Raw genomic sequence first — 22,635 nt, forward strand, 5'->3', positions numbered from 1 at the left:
ATATCAAGGCGACCCTTTATGCGATTATCACATCACCTGACACACAAAAATTAGGAAAAACATTTCGCAGTTGATTTCGCGCGACGCATGAACAATTTGCTTATCATTTCCCGTTTTTCACCTTGACAGAAACGAAAATGGCAAATAGCGGAGCGAAAACAATTAAGGGCGTGGCTATCCATTCGTACTATGAACAAGCCAAAGTCAAACAACGAAATTTCTGCATGAAAAATCAAAAATGGGGAAAATGGGAATACAGAAAAAATGAGGCCGAATTGAGGAAGAACTCCACATATCTTCCAACGTCCCAATTTTTTTTTATGGTTTTCTTCTATAATTTATAAAATCATGAATATGCTTCCTAACCGGTCCAAGAATAAGAACAGCGAACGTTTCAAAAACAGAAAACCCGTTTGAAAAAAGGAAATCAAAACCAGTGCTTTTTGCTTAGGAAATATCCCAAAGTATACTTAAGACTCATGTCGTTGCGTCTTCGTCACAGATAGACGCAGATCGCTGGGGCGTCCAGCAACAGACCAACATTTTTTGGACAAAAACCTATCGGCACAACAATTCGTCGGGGCAAAAAAAAAAAAAAGGCGGAAAAAATGGGCCTACTGCCGTGCATTATTTTCAGTGTTTTACTATCGTCAATCAGTGCATTCAACGTTAGTGATGAAGTTAAACGGGACAAACGTCACACCTATTACGGAAGTGAACCACCCATGTACTTTCGCAGCACGGACATCCATCCATTCAAACGCTATTGGCAGCCCATTTTAAGCGGTAAGATGAATTCTAATCCATTATGTCACAAGCCACACTCTGAATTCGAATTCGTTTGGGAAACGCAGATAGCAACGGCGAAGGTGAAATCATCGACGCTTCGACGGAAGAACGAGCCCGGATGTTGAACAGATTTTGGCCATCCAAGAAAGTGATTGCCCCCATAGATTCAAGTAAACCACCCTAAACAATCATTTTTGAAAATTCTAACATAATTTAATGCCCGGTGTGTTAAGGTGACGATGACGAGCTCTTGGCGAGTCGTTTCCTCAGTCGGATACAATCGAAAAGCAATAAGAATAAAAAGAATGGCAACAGTAACACACCGAGCTTCTTCGCCAGAATGAGGAACATGAATCCGTTATCGACTTTCATGCCGTGCGAGGCAACAACGGGCAAAGAAGGCGGAGTCTGTCTGCCTTCGCCCGTCTGTTCATTCTACGGTGGGCGAGCAGTTGATGGCGATTGTAACATGGCCTCGTCTTGTTGCATCAGTGAGTTGTTTAGCACTTTTTTTTTGTTTTAAATATCATAACCGGTGCTAATGTGTTGCATTACGATAGATGAGGTCGAAAAATGCGGTGCCCTAGTTACGCTCAACAACACGTATTGGCAAGCTCCCGCGGCCGTCAGTTCGGGAAGCAGTTGCGGGTTAACTGTCAAGTTGGACGAGAATTTGGTCGAACAAAAAAAGGCCATCTGTCAAATACGGTACAGCTGACACACGACATCGTGATAATGAACCATACAAATTATACGGGGCCTTTCTATTTGGTTTTATTTCGCACAGTCTTGATTTCATCGCCTTCTTAATTGAACAACCCAACGAGCAATCGGTTTGCAGTGTGGACAGTTTTCAGGTGGCCGGAGCAATTAACAAGGTGCCTGTTATTTGCGGGGATAACGACGGACAGCACAGTATGTTTTGTGACCTCATTAATTTTAATTAAATACATGTTTTAATTGATTGTCCGATTTTCAAAAGTGTATTTGACACTTCCGCGTGATGCTACCAGCGCCCAGTTGATTATGACTTTTGGCACATCGACCATTCCTCGTTTCTGGAGGATCAAAATTGCCATGCTGCCTTGCGATTCAGATTATTTAGGTAATTGAATCTTGGTTCATTATTTTGTTTTGATTCGTTTCTTTCATTTCGTTGAATCATTAGCTCCGGATGAGTGCCTGCAATATTTCACTTCGACAGTCGGTTCTATCGTAACGTTCAACTGGAAGGACACGACATCCAGGACGACACGTCAACTTGCCAATCAGGATTATTACATGTGTTTCAGAACAGAATTAGTCCACAGACAAGCGGTACATTTTTAAGCCGAAAAAACTATTCAAAAAATTCAGTTTTACGTCCATTTTAAATTCAAGGCTAGCGCTCAGGTAGCGACGACCTTGTGTTTGTCGCACTGTCAGGTGTCCAGCGGATTACCGTTCAGCATCTCCGGCGATGCGGAGCCGCCGTCCAGCCAAACAACGGGCGATGAGTCGTGCAGCAACGACTACATCGTATTTCCAGGAGGATATAGTTTCCCTCCGACTATTCCAGTTAAACAGCGTGATCGTTTCTGTGGATCTATCCTGTCCCAAGCTGAAGCGGGCACACTGCCCCAGACCATTTGCAGTAAGTGCAATTTGATTTAAATCGATTTATTTATTTTTTTAAATTTTGTAATTTAAAAAATACTTTCTAAAAATTCCAGGTTCGGCCAAGCCGTTCCGGTTGTTGTACCGGACAAATAGCGATGAGACGTTAACTCCAGCGACGGATCCTAATCCGCTTTTAGGCAACCAGGGATTCTGCTTAAAATACGAGCAGAGATTATCTTAATACCATCGTTCCAGGCGTCTAGAAAATCGTTGAAGGGCGGATGACGCAAACGAGAGATACAAATATAATTTATTATCCTTAAGTAAATATATGTGACATGCGCTTAACACATGTCAATTTTTGAATGTTCCAAACTCCCGATGTTTTTATTCCGAAGATAAAATAACCCACCACCAGTTGATCGATTTTCCTTGATCTTTTATGTCTTGATATTGAGAAACTACAAATCGAGGTTAATGGGTCTGGAAAATGTGGAAAACACTTCGATTGCTTCCGAAAGCAAACCAGGTCTTTGCTTTTAATGGGGAGGACAAACATTCATGTACAAAACCAAAAAAAAAAAAACCGAAAAAGTTCAACCCTTTTGTCGTCAAACACCAATCCCGTTTTAACATTCCATGTTTGGAGACAAGAAACAAGAATTGGAAATTGCCTCCCAGTTTTTGAGCCAAACGGGAAGACATGGACATTAAAGGTCACTGACCTTGTCTCAAATCATCTTTGAATTGCAAATATGAACTTACTTTTGCCATAACTGTCAATAATTTAAGAATATTATAGACTAACGAGGTGCAAGATCGTTTGATAGCTGATTGCAATCAAGAATAACCAAAAGCTTCTGTTTGGAAATTTAAAAGGTTCAAGTCTTTTGTCGATACCGGTTTTTTTCTTCTTCGTTTGGAGGAAGGAGAAAACAACGACAGTTGCAACAAGGAAGTCAACGGAATAATGTGGGCCAAGTGACATTCCAGTGAATGACCGGAGTATAAGGAAGCAACTGCTTTTCATGCTTGGTCCATGTCATCTATTGATCTTAAAACATTTTAAACGAAAAAAAAGGGGGAAGTTCTATACGCCCAAATGTCGGAGACGTAACGTATCACTAAGACTACATCAGTTTGCAAAGGATCGCAATTGTTTTGCCAAAACAATAGGCACCATCCGATCGGATTCAAAGTCTAGTTGCGCAAGACAACGAAAGATGCAACATGAAATTCTTAGGCAACCATAACCTTAACTACAATCAACAAGCTTCTGGACTTTAGCAAGTGTTGATTTCTAAATGATCAACGTATAAGCGCAAATCCGTTTGGAAATTGATGAAACATACCCGTATCATGTCAAACAAACGTTCGCTGTAATCGCAACAGGATATTTACTAATGGCCACTGGTCTAGCAAATAAAGAAGTTGGGAAACTTGATTCCAATGTTTGATTTGAACAAAAAAAAAAAATCGGTTCAATGAACTTGATTTAACGTTGGGCTATGCATCCAGTTTTTTCCCACGCGTGTCTAGCATCGTGAAAATCCCTTCAGGATAAACAATTGAAAGCCAAAGTTCCGAACATGTCCGCAACGCGATAACTTCTCTAGAGGAAAGTTTACGAGACTAGAAGAAGCAACCGTTAAGCTATTCATTGGACAGAAAGACGAAGATCGTCGTCACGTCCCGATCGACATCAATCGAATTCGGGAAGATGTTGCTGCATTTGATCTCGTTCAGTGTTTTGTTTCGGTTGATTGCAAGTGAATTGAACAGCAGTGACGCTAGGAATTCGAGACAACGTTACTTTAGTGATCCATCACCGTATCACAGTTTTAATTCATTCAGGCCTTATTGGCTTAATCGTTCACCTTTCATCGGTAAGATTATATGTTTCTCAAGATTCTTTTTTGAATCGTTTGAGTATAAAGTTGATATTTTGAATGGAACAGCAGACACTTTTGATGATGTTGGAATTATTGAACCTGTGGAAGGAAGGTCATTGTTACCAAACAGGTTCGGGTTAACAAGCCAAATAGAAGATAATTCAAGTATGTTCTTACCAGATTAAAATTTTTTTTTTTTTGTGCATTGAAAATTAAAATTAAAATTTTTTAAATAATTGAAGATGACGACGCCATTGCTGGGCGTTTCTTCAACAGGCGCGTTTCGAACCGGGGACAGCCCACCGGCAACAGCAATGGAAATCGATTTTATTCTAAAATGAGGAACGTTAATCCTTTAGCGAATTTCATGCCTTGTTTATCGTCGACCGCAGAAGAAATGGGAGTGTGTCTACTCGCTCCCGTTTGCTCCTATTACGGAGGCAGAGCGGTAAATTCAAATCAAATACTTGAACAATAAAAAAATTTAATTTTTGAAATCCCATTTTCTTATTTAAAGACTGGTGGAGATTGCAGAATGGGATTAACGTGTTGCGTCAGTAAGTGTGTTATTTAATTCAAATATTTTGCAATGTCATTGAAATTAATTTTAAAATGTTTTATTGTTGCGTAAAAGATGAGGTCACCAGTTGCGGTCCGCTGATCACGTTCAACAACACGTATTGGCAATCACCTTCCGTTATAAGTTCAGAAACCAGTTGCGGATTAACCATCAAGTTAGACCAATACCTCATGGAACAAAAGAAGCCGATTTGTCAAATCCGGTAAAGAATTGGCGACAATCTGACAACCTTCAATTCGTCTGATTGTTTTGATTTTCGCAGCCTCGATTTTCTGGCGTTCTCACTTGCCCAACCCAACGCGGAAAGTGTTTGCAACGTGGACAGTTTCCAAGTAGCTGGAGCGATCAACAAAGTTCCAGTCATTTGCGGCGATGCCAATGGACAACACAGTAACTACTACTGAAATTTTGAATATATTCTTTAATGATATCCTTTTGATTCTCATCTTCCAAAAAGTGTATCTGATGCTCCCGCGTAGCTCAACGAGCGTGCAGATTGTCACGACCCTCGGTACGGCATCGGGCCCCCGTTATTGGAGGATTAAAATCGCTATGCTTTCATGCGATTCGGAATATTTGGGTACATAGTTGAAACTGTTTGATTTCTATTTTTTTAAACTGTACTAATTCTAATTACTCACAGCACCAGACGATTGTCTCCAGTATTTCACATCGTCAGCAGGATCGGTGATGACATTCAACTGGGTGGACACTACCAACCGAGCGACACGACAATTGGCCAATCAGGATTATTACATTTGCTTCCGGACGGAATTGGTCAACAGACAGGTTGAAAATGTCTTTTCCTATTGATGATCCAGTAATCGAAAAAGTTTATGCATCAGGCTAGTGGACAAGTAGCAACGATGATGTGCCTCTCGCATTGTCAAGTATCGAACGGACTTCCGTTCAGCTTATCCGGAAATGCTGAAGCCAGAAGCCAAGTGGTTGGATCGAGAGCTTGCGCTAACGATTACATCGTATTTCCCGGCGGATTCAGTTTCCCCTTGACAGACCCGCCAAACCAACGAGATCGTTTCTGCGGATCTCTTTTATCGCAAAACGAAGAGGATGACTCTCCACAAACGATTTGCAGTAAGTTGAAAATCAAAGAATTTCATCTCAAAATATCTTAATTTGTTGCCTTGACAGGCACAGCCAAACCCTTCCGGTTGCTTTACCGGACGAACGGTGACGAGACGTTGAGCATCACAGCAGATTCTCCACGCGTAGGCAATCAAGGCTTCTGTTTGAATTTCGAACAGAAATTAGCATAGAATTGAAATGCTGCAATATCGAAGAACACACACCCAATATACAAAGCTATTTAACGTCGAAGGATAATTTTCTTTAATTTAATCTCACTTGCTGTATTATCTTTTGTTAACCCATACATTCGATGGCTGCAAACATTTTCTTTCCAAATAAATCGTCAGCTCTGCATACATTTTTAAACGCCCCCTGAGGACACATCGCATCAATGCGCAAGGTTAAACAAGAGCATCACGTTCGTGATCCGGCCGTTAATCGGGAAAAGAAAAAATTGCCTTTTCTTTTCATCAATAGCAACGATGAATTTTCAATCGATTAGAATGGCTTTTAACCGATCGATGGGCATTTGTGTGTGGTGGATATTTGGCGAAGACGGGACGCAGGCGCGACTGAATAGGTTTCTTATTGCTTCGCCCAATCGATCTCCATGTCCTTTTGTCATTTAACAAAACCAAATACGCAGTTTGGTTGCAGCAATTTCGGCTGCTATCGTCCCTTTTTCTCGCGTTTTTTGTCTTTATCCATTTTTAATTGCAGTCATGCCCGTTTACAAGTTGTATTATTTCAAGAATCCACGTCGCGGTCGTGCAGAACTATCGCGATTGATTCTCAGTCAGGCCGGAATCGAATTCGAGGACATCCGTTTCGCTCACTGCGAATGGCCCGCTATTAAACCCAGTTAGTATTTATACATTTAATAAATGTATGCATCGTTAAATTTGAATTATTTGGTTTTGTGTGTGATGTTTAAATATACAGTTACGCCCTTTGGCCATGTTCCAATTTTGGAAGTGGACGGACAAGTGCTGGCCCAGTCCAACACCATCGCTCGATATCTTGCCAAGAAACATGGCCTGGCCGGCAAAGATGATTGGGAACAAGCGTTGACTGACATGTACGCTGAAAACATCCACGACTTGTTGAATGGTATTATTAAATATTTGTTTAGTTTGGAACTTGTTGCATTTCGTGTATACGTAACAATAGCCGTGGCCGTTCCGTTTACGGAAAAGAATCCCGTGAAACAGAAAGAAATGTACCAAAAATTCATGCGGGAAGTGATTGCTCCGCACGTCGCTGCCGTTGAAAAACAATTGAAAAAGAACAACACTGGATTTCTCGTCGGTAATGAGGTAAATTTATAATTACAATTTTTTTTTTAAATGAATAAACGTTGATGGTAGTTTTTAATTAAATTTAATTATTGGTAGCTAACGTGGGCGGATTTAGCTTATTACGCTTACTTTTCCGACTTTCTTGAAGTGAAATTCGGGTCCGCCTTTTTAAAAAACGCGCCACATTTAAAAGCGTTGATCGATCGTGTCAAAGATCTGCCCAACGTCAAGAAATGGACCGAATTTCGAGATTCAACATATCCCGAAGAAAATGAATAATACCAGACATATCGATTAGCTGTTACATATCAATAAAAAATTGATATAATTGAAGCTTGCAATCCCAAAATCCGATTCAGTGTTACGTGTTATGTCCGCCTCGTATGTAGAAGATCGCTCTCATAGTAGCCGCACAATAATTTCAAAAGCTATAAATCAATACACTCGTCTATTCGAATGATAATTACCGTTGGTTTCTCGGCTATTAACTTGTTTTCCATTATTGGGTTTTGGGTGGTTCGTGCACGCAATGCCCATTGAAGGGATGCACATCCATACGGCTGATTTGAGTTATTGCATATCTTTTTTGTTTCGTGCCAAAATTTGAAGCTGTTTTAAATATTCAAATGACTCATTTCATTTTGTTTGCTAATTGTAGGTCATAGGTCCTCATTAGCTTAATCGTTGTTTTCGTGGTGATGCTGTTCATTTGCATTTTATTTTCCCCTTTTGAATTTGCTTACCTCCAACATAAAACTCTCATGAGAATCGTTGGCCTTGGTTTTGCATTGTTTCAAATGTTTTAGCAAAAGAATATTATGCAGATCAATTTTGTTTCCCTCTCTTCATGGATTTCTATGGCATTGACGATTTGTTTCTCACCCTGCCTCTTAGTGAATGGTTATCGACCTTAGGACAATACACTAATATCTGGTAAGAAACCATTTTTTTTTTTTTTTTGCTTTTCCACTTGACTGAATTCGAAAACAAAATTTGAAAAACCAGTTCTTTTCTTCCCCCCAAGGGTAGCTGTCCATGTCAATTTTGGACAAGCCACAACTTGCACAGGCGGACGCCTTTCGTTAGGCAAATTTTAAAATACGCCCCTAAATTTAAATATTATGCGATAGAACTGTTGTCAGGGAAGTCAAGGTCGACAGCCGGAAAAATACTTTAAAAATAATTTTTCACTGTCACCAAGTGCGTTCGAATGTGAGCAGGTGGGTAGTGCGCGTGAAATTTGAATTGCTAATTCAAGAAGACCGTTGCCTGTCACGGATTTAAGTTGCAGCGTAGTTTATCGTGCCATGTGAGGAATATTTGCAATAACATATCGCAATCAATGTTACGTGACAACCTTGACGTTTAATTCCTAATCACACTACTTAACGATGCGATATCTACACGAGCTACGTTTGTACTATTTTTCTATTTAATACTATTCCCAAAGCAAACTAAATTTTGGATGCATACATTGGCACGTTATCGTGTTACGTAAACAAGTCACGCTACCACCCATCAAGCCAATTAAAATAAAAAAATCTGCCTGACATTTTAAAGATTTTTCTACCACGTCCTTTTCTTAGTTTCAAGTTCGTGATATCAAAAAGAAAAATCTCTTTAGTTGAAATTCATCCAGATTGAACTTCCGAGCATGCCGTCGAATGGTCAGGTGTATGTGATATGTTTACGTCGCCTAAAAAGCCTTTTTTTCTCAAAGATCTACCGGCAGATTGCAAAAGACTCTCAAAACCTGATTTTGCATTTATCTTGGAATATTTCAACAAAAGCTTATACCTTGTGTGGATGTAATATGTTTCACAGTATACACCTGTTTGTTTGTTTCCTACACACCTAACGTGAAAACCCATTAAAACGCAGCTAGAAAACAACATTTTAGCATATATTTACTGCACACAATAAATGAGGACGTCATGACGACTTGGTTAACACGCGAGCCGTTTTCTTAACTGACGCTCAGTCGTCTTTTGAGTTAACACAGAGATTATTGTCTCCGCATTCAAAGATGTTAGCTCTAACGGTGTTGATGTTCGGCTTGCCATCGAATTATGTTTTCAACAGCAATCACATTTTTGGAGAGGATAGAAGACAAGATTACGTGTTATTTCATCCGGATTCGTACAGGCCAGCTCGATTCAGACGTCCAACATGGATCGGTAAGATAATAGTAAACTTTTAACGTTGATCGATTGACTCTAATGGGAATGTAATTGAACTTGTAGAAGAACAGTCCCAACCGAGGAGATACTCGGAGATGGAAGACGATCCAGGTAAGTAACTATTTGTGTTATTCCGGTTACATTGAACAATAGAAAACTTAAGATTTTCTTAAAGGTAACAAAGCGCTGTCTGGCTATATCGATAAATTATCTTTGCTTCAAGATCGGATTCATTCGAATAGCAAAAAAATGCTTTCGAAAATGAGGAATGTAAACCCGTTATCAAGTTTTATGCCTTGCACTGCAACGCGTGGCAATTTGAGGTTCGAAACTGGAGTTTGTCTTCTTGCTCCAGTCTGTTCGTTTTACGGAGGCCGGCCAACGACAGGCAATTCTTGTCGAATGGGATTAACCTGTTGCGTCAGTGAGTACCTTTTAATTTTTGAATTCGTGTTTCATTTTTAAAAAATTCTTGGCGATGGTAGATGAGATTCCCAGTTGCGGTCAGTTGGTTACATTCAATAACACGTATTGGCAATCACCAAACAAAATCAATTCGGAAAGCAGTTGCAGTTTGACCGTCAAGTTAGATGAATATCTCGTGGAACAAAGGAAACCCATTTGTCAACTACGGTAAAAAAAAAACTTTGATTATTTAATCGGATACGTTATTTACATAATACTAATTGATTTCTTAAGTGTATAGACTAGATTTTTTAACGTTTTCAATTGCCCAACCCAATGCGGAAACTGTTTGTGATGTGGACAACTTTAAAGTGATTGGAGCAACCAATAAAGTACCGATAATTTGCGGTGAAAATCACGGACAGCACAGTAAGTTGACTGATCAATCACGCTGTATCGTTTTCAATCTCAACTGGATATTTTTAATCCCTGGAAATGCAAGTGTATCTGATGCTCCCGCGTAGTTCCACAACTGTGGACTTGCAAATAACCATCGGTAGTTCGACAACACATCCTGTTTGGAGAATCAAGATTTCTATGCTTTCATGTGACTCTGAATTCTTAGGTATTGCATCATTTTTATTAAATGAGTGGCATTTGTTCATCTCTTGATTGTTTTACATCATGAAAACGAGCAGCTCCGGAAGGTTGTTTGCAATATTTTACATCGCCATCGGGGATAATCACGACGTTTAATTGGAAAGACACGTCAGGTAGAACAACAAGGCAACTTGCTAATCAAGATTATTACATTTGTTTTAGGACAGAAACGGTACAAAGACAAGTAAGTCTACATCATGTTTCATTTAAAAAATTTATCCGTAACTGATTTCGTTTTAAATGTTAAGTCAAGTTCGCAAATCGCTACGACTTTATGTCTATCGCAATGTCATGTGGCCAATGGTCTTTCGTTCAGCCTGTCCGGAGATGTGGAAGAGACTAGCCAAAGAGCTGGAGCAAGATCGTGTAGTAACGATTACATTGTCTTTCCTGGAGGATTCAGTTTGCCACCGAGTGCTCCATTGAACCAACGCGATCGTTATTGTGGGACTCTTCTTTCTCAAGCTGAATCGTCTACCGTGTCTCAAACTATTTGCAGTTAACTATGGCTGGGTGTTGATTTACTTATGGTAATGTTTATAATTTATTTTTATATTGTTACAGGTACTGCCAAGCCTTTTCGGTTGCTCTATCGAACAAACGGTGACGAAAGAGTGTCCAGAATGAAAGATACTGATCCGTTTTTAGGCAATCAAGGATTCTGTTTGAATTTTGAGCAGAAACCATCGTAGAATACCCGTAAAAAATGATGTCATTTGCCACGCATTGAAAACCAATGAACATAATTTATTCTAAAGCTTCTTAAACAATTTAAAGCACGTAGGACGTCATGTCAATTAACTTTATTCAAGTTTGGCCGGTTTTTAACATTTCCTCATAATACAAAAGTCAATTCATGCCAAAGCTTATACTTATACATCTACAGGAAGTAGGCTAAAGTGAGATGCTCCCCTCGATAAAAGTTGAAGAGTTCAACCGAAAGAGGCAGAAAGATTTAGATTGAACGACGACTGACGACCCTAAGCCTCCGGATTTGTTTAATATCTTGTCTATTGTAAAGAGAACTGTTGTATTTAGTTAAAGAATGAGGTAGAATATGATGGACAAAACTAAGCCGTTTCATCTTTCGGAAAAAGACTGACGTTACCAAGTCTAATCGATTGGCTGCACAGAAAGCAACCGAGGATCACGAGTTCTTTCTCAACAAATTGTATTACGTAACTGACATTAAATATTCATCTACCAAGTCATTGTGTACCCGGCTACCTGACGAAAACCATTCATTACTGTTACATGAAGCCCCATAAAAGTTTTGCATGACTAGGAAATTGCCGGATAATGATGATTTTTTCGCTATCTTCAATGTTAGTGAAAGGTTTTACTCGATAGTGATGATCAAGAGGAAGTATAATTTAGCTACAAGCATGTCAAAAGTAATTTCCAGTCAACTTATCCGAGAGCAGACGTGGGTGTGGGAGGTGTTCGTCTGCTTGTTGCTGTTTCGAGCTTTCGACTGCCAAAAATACTTGTGCAAGCAGATAATTTCTTTAGCTTCAACATTAATTGCCTTCAGGCATAAGTTGTTGGGAATATAATCGCCCAACAGACGACGACAACCCGATCCGGCCGCCGGACGACTGCACCCGCGCATTTGCGCGACTATTGTCTCAGGGGCCCCCGATAGGTGGCCCCAAACCCCCATTGTTTCCCCTCCTTTAATTGTTACACCCCCACTAAGTGACTGTAAATCTATCAGTGTAAGACGAATAGACGGTTGGAACAGACACAGTTCTTAGTGTCAATTTAATTACTCAACCTAAACTGTAAGTACGGTACGACACGCCGCCAAAAGTATTTAAAAAGTTTACATGGTCCTTCGAAACCTAAAAGTTAATTTAAGCCAGTGAAGTACTGTGTCCTTCCCATCCATCACATTCAAAAATTGTAATTGTTAGGCTGTTTGGGGCCAATGCTAGAAAGGTCCCTCAAAAGAGGGAAGTAACAATCCTTGAAAAAATAAAAAATAAATTTGTTTGAACAAATTAAGTAAAGAGGGGCGACCATTAACCACGCTAAAGTCGCGTGTAAGCCTAAGGCTTCCACTACCGCACACAGTTAATAGCCACCGTTCTTTCTCTCTTTCTTTATTTTCTGGGAAGGTAATTGCCTCTCACACACAAAAAAAAACACAATCGCGTCTCTCTAACTTTCCCCTTCTGATTGTTGGCTATCTCGCCCTATTGTTATTTGAAATTGGTAATAACAAGCTCTATCTGTATCTCACCTAAATTATAGAGGAGTACCGTAAGGTCTCCAAACAAGAAGCAAAATAGGCAGGAAAAGTCAGAGAATCAAGAGGGCGCAGTTGCGCCGAGACGGGCTTTTGCCCGCTTGGGTGGAACCGCCCCTTCCTCCCCCGGCACGAGAGCGTATTCCGGACGAACAGTTGCCAGCAGGAGCTCACGCTCCTAGTCTACAACCATTCTTGGAAATTGCCCGTAGACTCATCACCGTCGAACAACTAAAAGAAGCGACCCGCCCACGATACTACGGCGATATCCGCTACGCGCCTCCAGGAATCCCGGTGGGTTATCCGAAACCGCAACCCGTGCCAGTGCCAGTACCCGAACCGCAACCCGCACCAGCATCAGAACCGCGACCCGCGCCCCAGGATCCAGCATCTATAGCTGCTGGATCCCAACATTTGTTTGTTTGTCAACTACTACAATCCAACAATGTTTCGATAAAATATAGAATAACATAGATTAATACTGAAATAAGGCACACCTCTTTGAAATGGTCCATGTAGCAAACTGTACTGTTCTGCAAACAAATTTGCTTTTTTTTTTTATTTAACTTCAAAGAAAAAAAACAATTGTTCCAATATTACAAGATGCCCATAGACTGCATAGTTCATTATTTGTTTTGTGAATTTAGGACACAGGTTTAAATTAAAGCATGAAAATGTGTTGGGAAATAGCATTGCTTGCAGCATCGATATTTGGGCATGGATTTTCAAGTATAAAAGGGATGTTACTAACGTATTATCATTGGAGTGGTAGGAATAGGCGGTGCCTATCACTCCTCTAAAGGGGTGCTGTGCTACATTAAATTGTGGACCATCTGCTAGACGATACGGTGAGCATTTGGCAATAAACAGTTACCTCTATGGTACATAAAGGCCGCACAAGTAAGGCTAGGAGCATTAGGGAATATGTACAAGTTAAGCTAGTTGCGTTAGGGAACCACCTTTTTTCTAACTATTTGTCGAGTTGTAGTGCTTAAGCAACCGACTCGTTGGACAAAATCAAATTGTCAGTTACGAAAAAGATTGATTGAAAATAGCGCCCAAAAACAGTTGACAATCACTGTTTTGACGTCATACATGAAGGTTAGTCTAAGCAGTTTTCTCTCACTTTCAGTCACGACCAAAACAGCACACGTGCAGCAGTGCTCACTGCTCAGTTTATGTTCAGTTTGGTGCAGTGTACAGTACATAAACATATCGTTTCGTTAATCGCCACTTGAATTATAGTGTCAACCAAGTTTACCTCGCTATGAAGGATAAAAGATTAGCAAGCTTGTTGCTGATTCAGCAGCGTTCATCAGAAATGCATAAATTGAGGTAAGAGTTAAAAGTTGACGAAAGAAAATGACCTGTAACCGTGCTGGTTAAAACCGCCTTATAATCATTTTATTTGTAAATATTTAAGATATTGCTGAGGCCTTAAAACAAAGGTAAGAATTCGTTTGTTTCTAAATGTTTCGATAAAATATAGAATAACATAGGTTAATACTGAAATAAGGCACACCTCTTTGAAATGGTCCATGTAGCAAACTGTACTGTTCTGCAAACAAATTTGCTTTTTTTTGTTTGATTTAACTTCAAAGAAAAAAAAAATTGTTCCAATATTACAAGATGCCCATAGACTGCATAGTTCATTATTTGTTTTGTGAATTTAGGACACAGGTTTAAATTAAAGCATGAAAATGTGTTGGGAAATAGCATTGCTTGCAGCATCGATATTTGGGCATGGATTTTCAAGTATAAAAGGGATGTTACTAACGTATTATCATTGGAGTGGTAGGAATAGGCGGTGCCTATCACTCCTCTATAGGGGTGCTGTGCCACATTAAATTGTGGACCATCTGCTAGACGATACGGTGAGCATTTGGCAATAAACAGTTACCTCTATGGTACATATAAAAGGCCGCACAAGTAAGGCTAGGAGCATTAGGGAATATGTACAAGTTAAGCTAGTTGCGTTAGGGAACCACCTTTTTTCTAACTATTTGTCGAGTTGTAGTGCTTAAGCAACCGACTTGTTGGACAAAATCAAATTGTCAGTTACGAAAAAGATTGATTGAAAATAGCGCCCAAAAACAGTTGACAATCACTGTTTTGACGTCATACATGAAGGTTAGTCTAAGCAGTTTTCTCTCACTTTCAGTCACGACCAAAGTCCAAAACAGCACACGTGCAGCAGTGCTCACTGCTCAGTGTATGTTCAGTTTGGTGCAGTGTACAGTACATAAACATATCGTTTCGTTAATCGCCACTTGAATTATAGTGTCAAACAAGTTTACCTCGCTATGAAGGATAAAAAGATTAGCAAGCTTGTTGCTGATTCAGCAGCGTTCATCAGAAATGCGCAAATGCAGGTAAGAGTTATAACTTGACGAAAGAAAATGACCGGTACCTGTGCTTGGTAAAAGCGCCTTACAATAATTTTATTTGTAAATATTTAGGATATTGCTGATGTCGTTTACACGGTTAGGGATGTCGTTGACGAAATTAGAGATCAAGCTACAAAGCAGAGACTCAGAGTTTTACCTTATGAAATAAAAATGATGGAACCATCACCAGACGCCATTGTGAAAGGTAATCATTTGTGGGTAAAAAAAAAATTTTTTTAGCCAATAATAATTTATTTGAATAAATTTCAGTGACTGAATTTGCAAAAAAGACTGGTGATTATGCTACTTTGTCAGCTACAGACATAAAAGTCTTGGCATTGACATACCAATTGGAGGTAGAATCTAATGGCTGTGAACACCTCAAAAGTGAACCAACTATTAAAAAAACTATAGTTGTGGGACCCAGACCCCCTGGTCCTGATAAAGTTGAGACATTGGCAGGCTTTTACATGCCAAAGTCAGGAGCAAAATCAGAAGGTGAAGTAGATAAGCTGTCTGAGCAATTGGCAGAAGTAGCAGTCAAAGCCAATGACACAGAAGTGGCAGTAGAAGCCAATGACATCAGCAAAGAAGAATTGCAGCCAGCAAAACAGCAGGATGCAATCGAAGGCACAAACAATGGTTCTGGTCAAGGGGAGGAAGAAGAGGAAGGATATGACAGTGAAGACGACTTTAATGATGAGGAAAACGGTGATACAGTTGATGATGAAGAAGAAGATGACGACGAAGACGACGACGGTGGTTGGATTACCCCTGGAAATATCCAGCAAGTTAAGCACAGTATGGTCGGAAATACTGAAACGGTCCAACTTGATGTTGCTTGCTTGACAACGGATTTTGCCATGCAGGTAGGGATATTTATGAGAATCTAGGTTGAGAATCAGGCTTGTCTTATCTTCCATTAATTCACATTGTTTTTTAGAACGTCTTGATGCAAATGGGTCTACATGTAGTGTCGCTTGAGGGTCGCTTAATCCATGAAGCACGAACCTATATCCTTCGTTGTTATGCATGTTTCCGGACGACTAGCAACGTAACTAAAGGTATGTTCGTGTCACTTCCACCGTGAACAATTAGTTTATGTTTCGTTGCATATTTATTCAGTTTTTTGCCCCAAATGCGGAAATCAGACATTGAAAAAAGTGGCTGTTAGTTTAAATGAAGATGGTACATTGCAGATCCACATTTCCAGCAGAAAGAAGCTAACAGCTCGTGGCAAGAAAGTGCGAAGTGTTAATCAATTCCGTTTTATCTCTGCTAATTTGAATTTGTTTGTCAAAGTTTTCATTGCCGATGCCAAAAGGGGGTAAATACGCGTGCAATCCGATCCTTGTGGAAGATCAACGAGAAGCTCAGCAACGAGCTACACGTTTGGGCCGTACCAAAACGAATGCGTTGGATCCTGACTACGTTGCAGGTTGGTGTAGACTTTTCTGAACACCTAGATTTTGAATTTTACTTAAACACCTTTATGTAGGAAATTCCCCTTTTGCTATCAACGACGTTTATTCGCGGGCAGCCCAACTTGGACGAACGGGTCGTGCATCTAACAACTTTAAAAATCGGCGAAACCCGGCTGAATTTCGTAAAAAAAAACGTTGATAAAGCTTCTAAACTTGATGAAATTTAATTGCCAATCGGCAGTGTTCGAAATAAAGGTTAACAAATAACTACTAAATTAATAGAGTTCATTACTTTGTATTTACGTAATACAGTGTAGGATGCCTTTTTAACCGATTGGAATTTGTACGCCAGCCAATCGAACCACATTTTGTAATTAGAAGTCCAGTCGGAACTTACTTATGGTGTGATAGTCTGACAATTACAGAGAGGAGGATAAACAGGCATAATTCAACCCGTAACAGAACACTTGGGTTGAATGTGTCATGTGTGACGGTTGACACCAGAATGCAACCTGGTGACAACATTTCAAGGTACTTTTCCGAGTGCCCATATTTCAAACTAAAGGAAATCTTCGCATAGGTTCTTTTTGTAATGTTCGTGACATCTTCTGCCTTTTCCATAATCAATCGAAGATCCTCGTTGACAATGAGGGGTTAACACACACAAGTTGAACGGCTGCTGAAAGATATAAAATTCCCGTTCAGAGAGTTTAGATTGGATGGCTCGCTACGATAGACCTGCAAACAAACGGATTATCCAGAAGGTGGTAGTGAGAAAGAAAAAGGAAACAAATGGGTTGGGAAGGGAAGGATGGGAAAAGGATACGATTAAACGTGGCAGGTATACAAGGATTTTTTTTTAAAAGTGAAGGAAGTCAGGAAAAAAAGGTATCCTCCGTAAGTTCTAAATTTTTAATTAAAAAAGAACAAGGTGTTTTCTCCCACGTACAATTCGAGAACTCGTTTCCCAATTCAAGAGAAGTGGTAGTCATCTTGCTGCTGATTGGTTCCTGCCTATCGTGCTCTTCCCCGAACCAACCAGTGTAGTGACTGCAGATTGTTAAACATTCGTCATCTTTATCTCTTGCGCGGAGGCGTTTTGCTGTGTCTTCTCTTATTTGGACTTGATGAGGTAGTGCTCGAAGAGCTTCTAGACGACGATCGGCTGCGCTTGCGAGAGCGTTGGCGTTCTTTCTCGCGTTCCTTTTCACGCGCGCGCTGCCTTTCACGCTCGTTTTCACGCTGTTTCTCTCTCTCACGCTGTCGCTGCTGCAGCTCTTCGTCTCTGCGTTGTTGAACTTCTTTCAAACGCGTTTCTCTTTCAGCAAGCCTTTGCCGGCGCATTTCCTCCTTTTCTGCGATCTGACTTGCTGTCAGAGGCAACCAATAAATGAAAGGAGTCGCCTTTGTCTTGCGGAACAAATCATCCAGCAGTTTTGCAGGCGTTTCGTCTTTGGGTTTGACTTCTTCGTCTTCTCCAATAAGATGTGCTCCTTTAATAGCTTGCTCTTTTTCGAATCCTTGGTCACCAGTTTTGCCCAAATCCCATTCGCGCACTTTTTCAGCTTTGTCTCGCTTTGTTTCGAGGGGGTGAACAGTTGCTGTAGCCGTTCGCATAATTGGTTCAATTTTCGCTACGGGTGGGTTGGTTAATTCTTTGCCCGACATGCGATTCTCTAAATCTTCTACAGTTGAGTAGTCAACTAGAAGAGTTTTGGGATTTGATGTAGGCCAATGGATTCCATGTAAGGCAGCCCGAGTTTCTTCAGCTTCGTCTTCTGTTGCATACTGAAAACAGCAAAGAAAAATGAAATTTCACTAGGTTTTATGACAAAGCTTTGTAAGCCTACCTGGACCAAACACGAGGATTTTACTCTATCAATCCAAAACTTTCCCTCGACAAGGTGTCCGGTACGAGCAAGCAACTCCTTCAGCTGATTAATAGTGAACGGTCTGACCAAATTAGAGACATTAAGGACGGATGAGCGAGGCTGCTGAGCTGGGCTAGTAGCTTCCAGTAATGGAGCAGCAGCCGCCATGACAGCCTCAGGTTTAGCCGGGGCGAAGGCTTCGACCGCCATCTCTACCGCTACTCGCCTTACGTTCTCCACTTTGGCAATTTTATCGGCAGCTGGTAACTGATGGTCTTCACTTTCTGGTGTCTGGTTAACAGTGGGTTTTACTGGTGGTTGAAAATTGGGGCTGCCAAGCCTTACTTCTTCAGCTGACAGAGGTTTAGCATCTGGCACAAGTGTCTGAAAAGAGGTTTTTTTCTATTAATGCATATTCAAACACACTGAAGTTTAGTATTTGCAATACCTTCAGAGAATCTGTAGAAATAACCAAGGCAGGTTTCTTAGTAGGCAGAAGCTGGCTAGTTCCCCATCTTCGTTTCTTGGGCGCTTCAGTTTCTGCTGTGTCTGCTTCAGCACTAGGAAGCTGTTTCCTGATCTTCCATTTTCTAACTGTATCTCCTTTTGTTGTTTCATTTTGAGGTGCTGCATCAGATTGCTGCTTTTTATCATGAGGTGATAAGCTTCTTTTTCTGTTTATCTCCCTTTCTGGACTACTTTGCCTGGGACTGGGGGATTTGGAGCTGGATGTTTGCAACAAAATAAATAATAAAAAAATCACTTTGTGATTCAAATGTTGGCAAGGAAAATCATTACCTTGATTTTCTATGTCTTTGTTCACAATTATCTGCAACATCTTCTGTTTCAGGTGCTGTAAGCTTTAAGCTGTCATCAATTATTTCAGTGGTGTCCATCTGAAGTTCATCTTCTTCATTGTCTTCAGTTGGTTGCTCCTCAGACACTTCCTCTACTTTAGCAACGGGTTCCTCACATACATCGGATTTGATCAACGATGGAGATTCGTTCTCGACAGCCATTGTGGTTTCAACCTAAAAATAATAAGCATGGAATAACTGGATGAATTTCACTACATTTTACAGCGCCATACTACACACGTGGCTGACGCTAGCGAGCCGCCTTAAGGTCACAGAAAGTGACAAAAAAACGAAAGAGGCGTCAATGAACGGGCAAGGTTATCGATTGTGCGTGCAAGTTCAAATAAAAGGGAAGCTTCTCGAAAGTCAAAAGTTAATACGCAACAGCTCTATTAGTAGCTTTAGCCCCGTTTCTGAAGTTGTGACGACAGCAAAGTTTTATTCTGCTAATTCTCTACCCCCCCCCATAACCGAGGAACGGCGTTGCCAGGTGTTTAAAATCAATAGTAATAAAAATAGTTATAATAACGGAAAACGGAATCGATATTTGAAAAAGGCAGATAAAGCACACACTGAAAAAGCACGTTAATATAAAGAGAATTATTATATTTATTCTAGGAAATCTACCAGAATTAAAGAATAATCTTAAAATGATCAATATTACCTTATCTGGTGATGAATCGATATTGTCCTTCTCCGAATCCTTTGGTTTGCTGACGTCGTCAGTCTTATCCACTTCGGTCTCATCATTTTTCACAGACTCCGGGTCATTAGCTGACGTCACTTTGGTCTCGGGCTCCAATTCACTGATAGGAGTATCTTCAACGGAAGTTTCTGGAGGAACACTTGTTTTTTCTACAGATACGGGATCTGCAACCGGTAGTTCCATTGTGACAGGCAACACAGTTTTGTCAGCATCTTCAACGATATCGGCGGTTGATGCAGATTCAACAACGTCTGAGATAGACGCTGATTCAACAACAGCGGGAACAGAAGCTGATTCCACAACGGTGGGGACTGAAGCTGATTCAACAATAGCGGGAACAGAAGCCGATTCAACAATAGCGGGAACAGAAGCCGATTCAACAATAGCGGGAACAGAAGCCGCATCAACAATAGCTGGAACAGAGGTCGACTCATCAATAGAGGGAGAAGAAGCCGATTCAACAACGATGGCGGCAGGTTCACTTTGAACGACAGTTTCGGTTTCAGCCACCTCAACCGTCGTAGGTATGGCCAGTTCCTCTGTCTTTGTGTCTTCTACTTTGTTTTCTACAACCGCCTGTTCTGAAATTTTACCCGCCTCTTCTATCTTGGTTTCCTTGGTGATGTCTACCGCATCATCTGCTTTGGAGTCGTCAACTATCATTTCTTCTGAGTTTTCCTGATCGTTCTTTTTCTCAACAGCTACGTCTGCTGCTGGTGTTTCTGTTTCGCTTTCATTTTTTACCGGTTTTGCTTCATCTTTTACGCAAACTGTTTGTGCGGTAGTCGCTGTGGTGGTATCCTCTAAAGGGTCTGTCTCACACGGTGCTGTATCCGTTGGAGATTCTTTTTTACATTCTTCAGAGGAACTCACGTTAATAACGTGAGGTTTGATGCCGTCCTCTTTGGTTTCCATCGATTTAATGTCTTCTGTAAGTTTTTCCGACTTTTGTACTACAGATTTTCCAGCTGAAGCTGCGGCTTCTTCCTCTCTTTCTTTTTCTGACCATACTTCGACAAGACGTGGGAAAACTCCTTTTTCTTCTTCTTCTTCTTCCTCGTCCTCATCAGAAACTTCCTCGGGTGGTGCTTTAACGCTACGTGTCTTTTGACCACGTAATGCCCTCTCATCTTTCTTAGCCGGCGAAGGAGTTTCAGTTTTTACGGACGAAGATTCTTTCTTTACCAGGGAAGATTCTTTTTTAACAGGCGAAGATTCACTTTTAACAGGTGAAGTTTCCTTCTTGCTTTCCACTTTCAGATTAATGGCTTCGCCATAGAGACTAGAAGGCGGCGGATCTCGTCTCTCCGATGTCCCACTTCCCTGATACTTTTCCACATGGTCTGCGATTGAAAATTGCCCAGTATCTGACTTACCAGGATTCGAATCCTTGCTGGCAGAGGGTTGCTGCACATATTTAAGCAGTTTATGTTTGCGAGTCTGAGGAGTCATACATTCTTCCTCCTCCCCTGTCGTATCACTCTCTTGCCTAGCTCCGTCTTCATCCCGCTTTTCTTGCGGTGGCGTAGAGTAAGGCATTGAATCCGGTGTCTGAAAGTCCAGCGAAGATTTATGCGCCTTTGGCGTAGATGTCGAATCCTCCTTTTTCCTAAAATCAGGCGGTATTTATATATAAAGAATTTGGGATTCTTACCAATTTTAATTTTTAAGAGGAAATAAAAACTTACTTTGGCCTCATAGCTTTCCTGGGAGATTTTTTGGTTGGGGATACATCAGATGCCTCATCCTCGTCTTGGGTAGTTTCTTCTGCGCTGGCCTCGGATTCTCGCTTCTTTTCTTCATACTGTTTCTTGGCTTCTCTTTGTACTTGGAACCTGGCCTGCTGAGCAGCCAAGTATTCACGAATGAAATCATTTTCAGTTTCATTGCATAGCTAACATGAAATAAGAGCATTTAAAAACTTGCTGTTTATCAGCCAGAGAAAACGGGGTGTACTGACCGAGAGATTGGGAACATGTTCTTCATCACGCAAGGCAGCCTCACGGTCTTCCTCCAATTGCAGATGCTATTGAAAAAGACAAAGTAATACAGTTCTTTAGGAAATTTTTTTAGGAAATTTCTTTACGTAATGACATTATGTAAGTAAATTTCCTATTTTTCTTGTATTTTATTCGAAGTTTGAGGATTAAATGACAGATAACTAACCCTTGGCTGTAATACAAGTTATGGGAATCTAGAATGTAAACAAAAACTTTTCACCAGGAAAAATAGGAAAGTATTTCCCAACATGAAGGTACGGCAAGTTAACTAATAACTTTATATTTTGCTTAATGACAGAATCCCCCCATGGCGACACACGCTGAAAGCGTCTGTTTGCGTCGAGGGGGATGGGCTAACAACAATACCGGAGGAGGGGGATGGGAAGCGGGACGCCAGCATTAAATTAAGTATGAAATAAATAAATATTTACCAATCTGAGTCGCTCTAGCAAATCCTTTTTACTTCCCGATTTCGGCAAACTCCTTTTTTCAAGTTCCACTTTCAAATCAACAACACGTAAGGATGAAATGGGTTTCCCTCCCACACATAGCTCTCTTCTGTCCGCCATTTCCAAAGGCTAATGCACAACGATTACAGTTACTCCAAATCTGTATATATCCCAAATTTGTTGGATTGCAAAATGAAC

The 22,635-nt window shown here is 40.6% G+C and overlaps 6 protein-coding genes across 12 annotated transcripts; 5 read left to right on the forward strand and 1 right to left on the reverse strand.

Annotated features, from left to right (window-relative positions):
* Positions 1–488: 488 nt before the first annotated feature.
* On the forward strand, positions 489–2,808 carry LOC116921550. Its single transcript, XM_032927881.2, has 9 exons — positions 489–786; positions 855–959; positions 1,023–1,280; positions 1,350–1,497; positions 1,577–1,704; positions 1,772–1,894; positions 1,958–2,106; positions 2,170–2,422; positions 2,502–2,808. Exons 1-9 carry the CDS (start codon positions 609–611, stop codon positions 2,627–2,629), a joined length of 1,470 nt encoding a protein of 489 aa, XP_032783772.2. The 5' UTR covers positions 489–608; the 3' UTR covers positions 2,630–2,808.
* Positions 2,809–4,026: 1,218 nt separating this feature from the next.
* On the forward strand, positions 4,027–6,303 carry LOC116921548. Of its 2 annotated transcripts, none has more exons than XM_045172542.1 (10): positions 4,027–4,274; positions 4,350–4,445; positions 4,523–4,728; positions 4,798–4,837; positions 4,915–5,062; positions 5,123–5,250; positions 5,318–5,440; positions 5,504–5,649; positions 5,706–5,955; positions 6,013–6,303. In XM_045172542.1, the coding sequence occupies exons 1-10, from the start codon at positions 4,109–4,111 to the stop codon at positions 6,135–6,137; spliced, it is 1,428 nt and encodes a 475-aa protein (XP_045028477.1). In that variant the 5' UTR covers positions 4,027–4,108; the 3' UTR covers positions 6,138–6,303. The 2 variants fall into 2 exon arrangements, with proteins under 2 accessions (XP_045028477.1, XP_045028476.1); XM_045172541.1 differs by having other exon boundaries at positions 4,028–4,274; positions 4,347–4,445.
* Positions 6,304–6,555: 252 nt separating this feature from the next.
* LOC116921549 (probable glutathione S-transferase 7) lies at positions 6,556–7,710 on the forward strand. Its single transcript, XM_032927880.2, has 4 exons — positions 6,556–6,810; positions 6,892–7,059; positions 7,120–7,265; positions 7,344–7,710. Exons 1-4 carry the CDS (start codon positions 6,672–6,674, stop codon positions 7,524–7,526), a joined length of 636 nt encoding a protein of 211 aa, XP_032783771.1. The 5' UTR covers positions 6,556–6,671; the 3' UTR covers positions 7,527–7,710.
* Positions 7,711–8,463: 753 nt separating this feature from the next.
* Positions 8,464–11,356, forward strand: LOC116921540. Its single transcript, XM_032927874.2, has 9 exons — positions 8,464–9,424; positions 9,491–9,538; positions 9,603–9,851; positions 9,913–10,060; positions 10,134–10,261; positions 10,335–10,457; positions 10,531–10,676; positions 10,741–10,990; positions 11,057–11,356. Exons 1-9 carry the CDS (start codon positions 9,274–9,276, stop codon positions 11,182–11,184), a joined length of 1,371 nt encoding a protein of 456 aa, XP_032783765.1. The 5' UTR covers positions 8,464–9,273; the 3' UTR covers positions 11,185–11,356.
* A 3,548-nt stretch (positions 11,357–14,904) lies between these two features.
* LOC116921542 (RNA-binding protein NOB1) lies at positions 14,905–16,829 on the forward strand. The gene is made up of 7 exons (XM_032927876.2): positions 14,905–15,115; positions 15,203–15,335; positions 15,401–15,999; positions 16,074–16,194; positions 16,256–16,374; positions 16,433–16,568; positions 16,629–16,829. Exons 1-7 carry the CDS (start codon positions 15,047–15,049, stop codon positions 16,751–16,753), a joined length of 1,302 nt encoding a protein of 433 aa, XP_032783767.2. The 5' UTR covers positions 14,905–15,046; the 3' UTR covers positions 16,754–16,829.
* Positions 16,830–16,833: 4 nt separating this feature from the next.
* Positions 16,834–22,606, reverse strand: LOC116921539 (apoptotic chromatin condensation inducer in the nucleus). Of its 6 annotated transcripts, none has more exons than XR_004393390.2 (9): positions 22,420–22,605; positions 21,949–22,014; positions 21,677–21,882; positions 19,947–21,597; positions 19,224–19,456; positions 18,874–19,150; positions 18,405–18,809; positions 17,504–18,342; positions 16,834–17,233 (listed from the first exon to the last, which is right to left on the reverse strand). XR_004393390.2 is itself a non-coding variant. In XM_045172544.1 (8 exons), the coding sequence occupies exons 1-8, from the start codon at positions 22,555–22,557 to the stop codon at positions 17,632–17,634; spliced, it is 3,636 nt and encodes a 1,211-aa protein (XP_045028479.1). In that variant the 5' UTR covers positions 22,558–22,606; the 3' UTR covers positions 16,834–17,631. The 6 variants fall into 6 exon arrangements, 4 of the variants coding, with proteins under 4 accessions (XP_045028479.1, XP_032783764.2, XP_032783763.2 ...); XR_004393389.2 differs by having other exon boundaries at positions 16,834–17,292; XM_045172544.1 differs by having other exon boundaries at positions 16,834–18,342; positions 21,677–21,831; positions 22,420–22,606.
* Between the last annotated feature and the right edge of the window lie 29 nt (positions 22,607–22,635).

Source organism: Daphnia magna, linkage group LG4 (genome assembly GCF_020631705.1).
Source record: "Daphnia magna isolate NIES linkage group LG4, ASM2063170v1.1, whole genome shotgun sequence".
Taxonomy (NCBI): domain Eukaryota; kingdom Metazoa; phylum Arthropoda; class Branchiopoda; order Diplostraca; family Daphniidae; genus Daphnia; species Daphnia magna.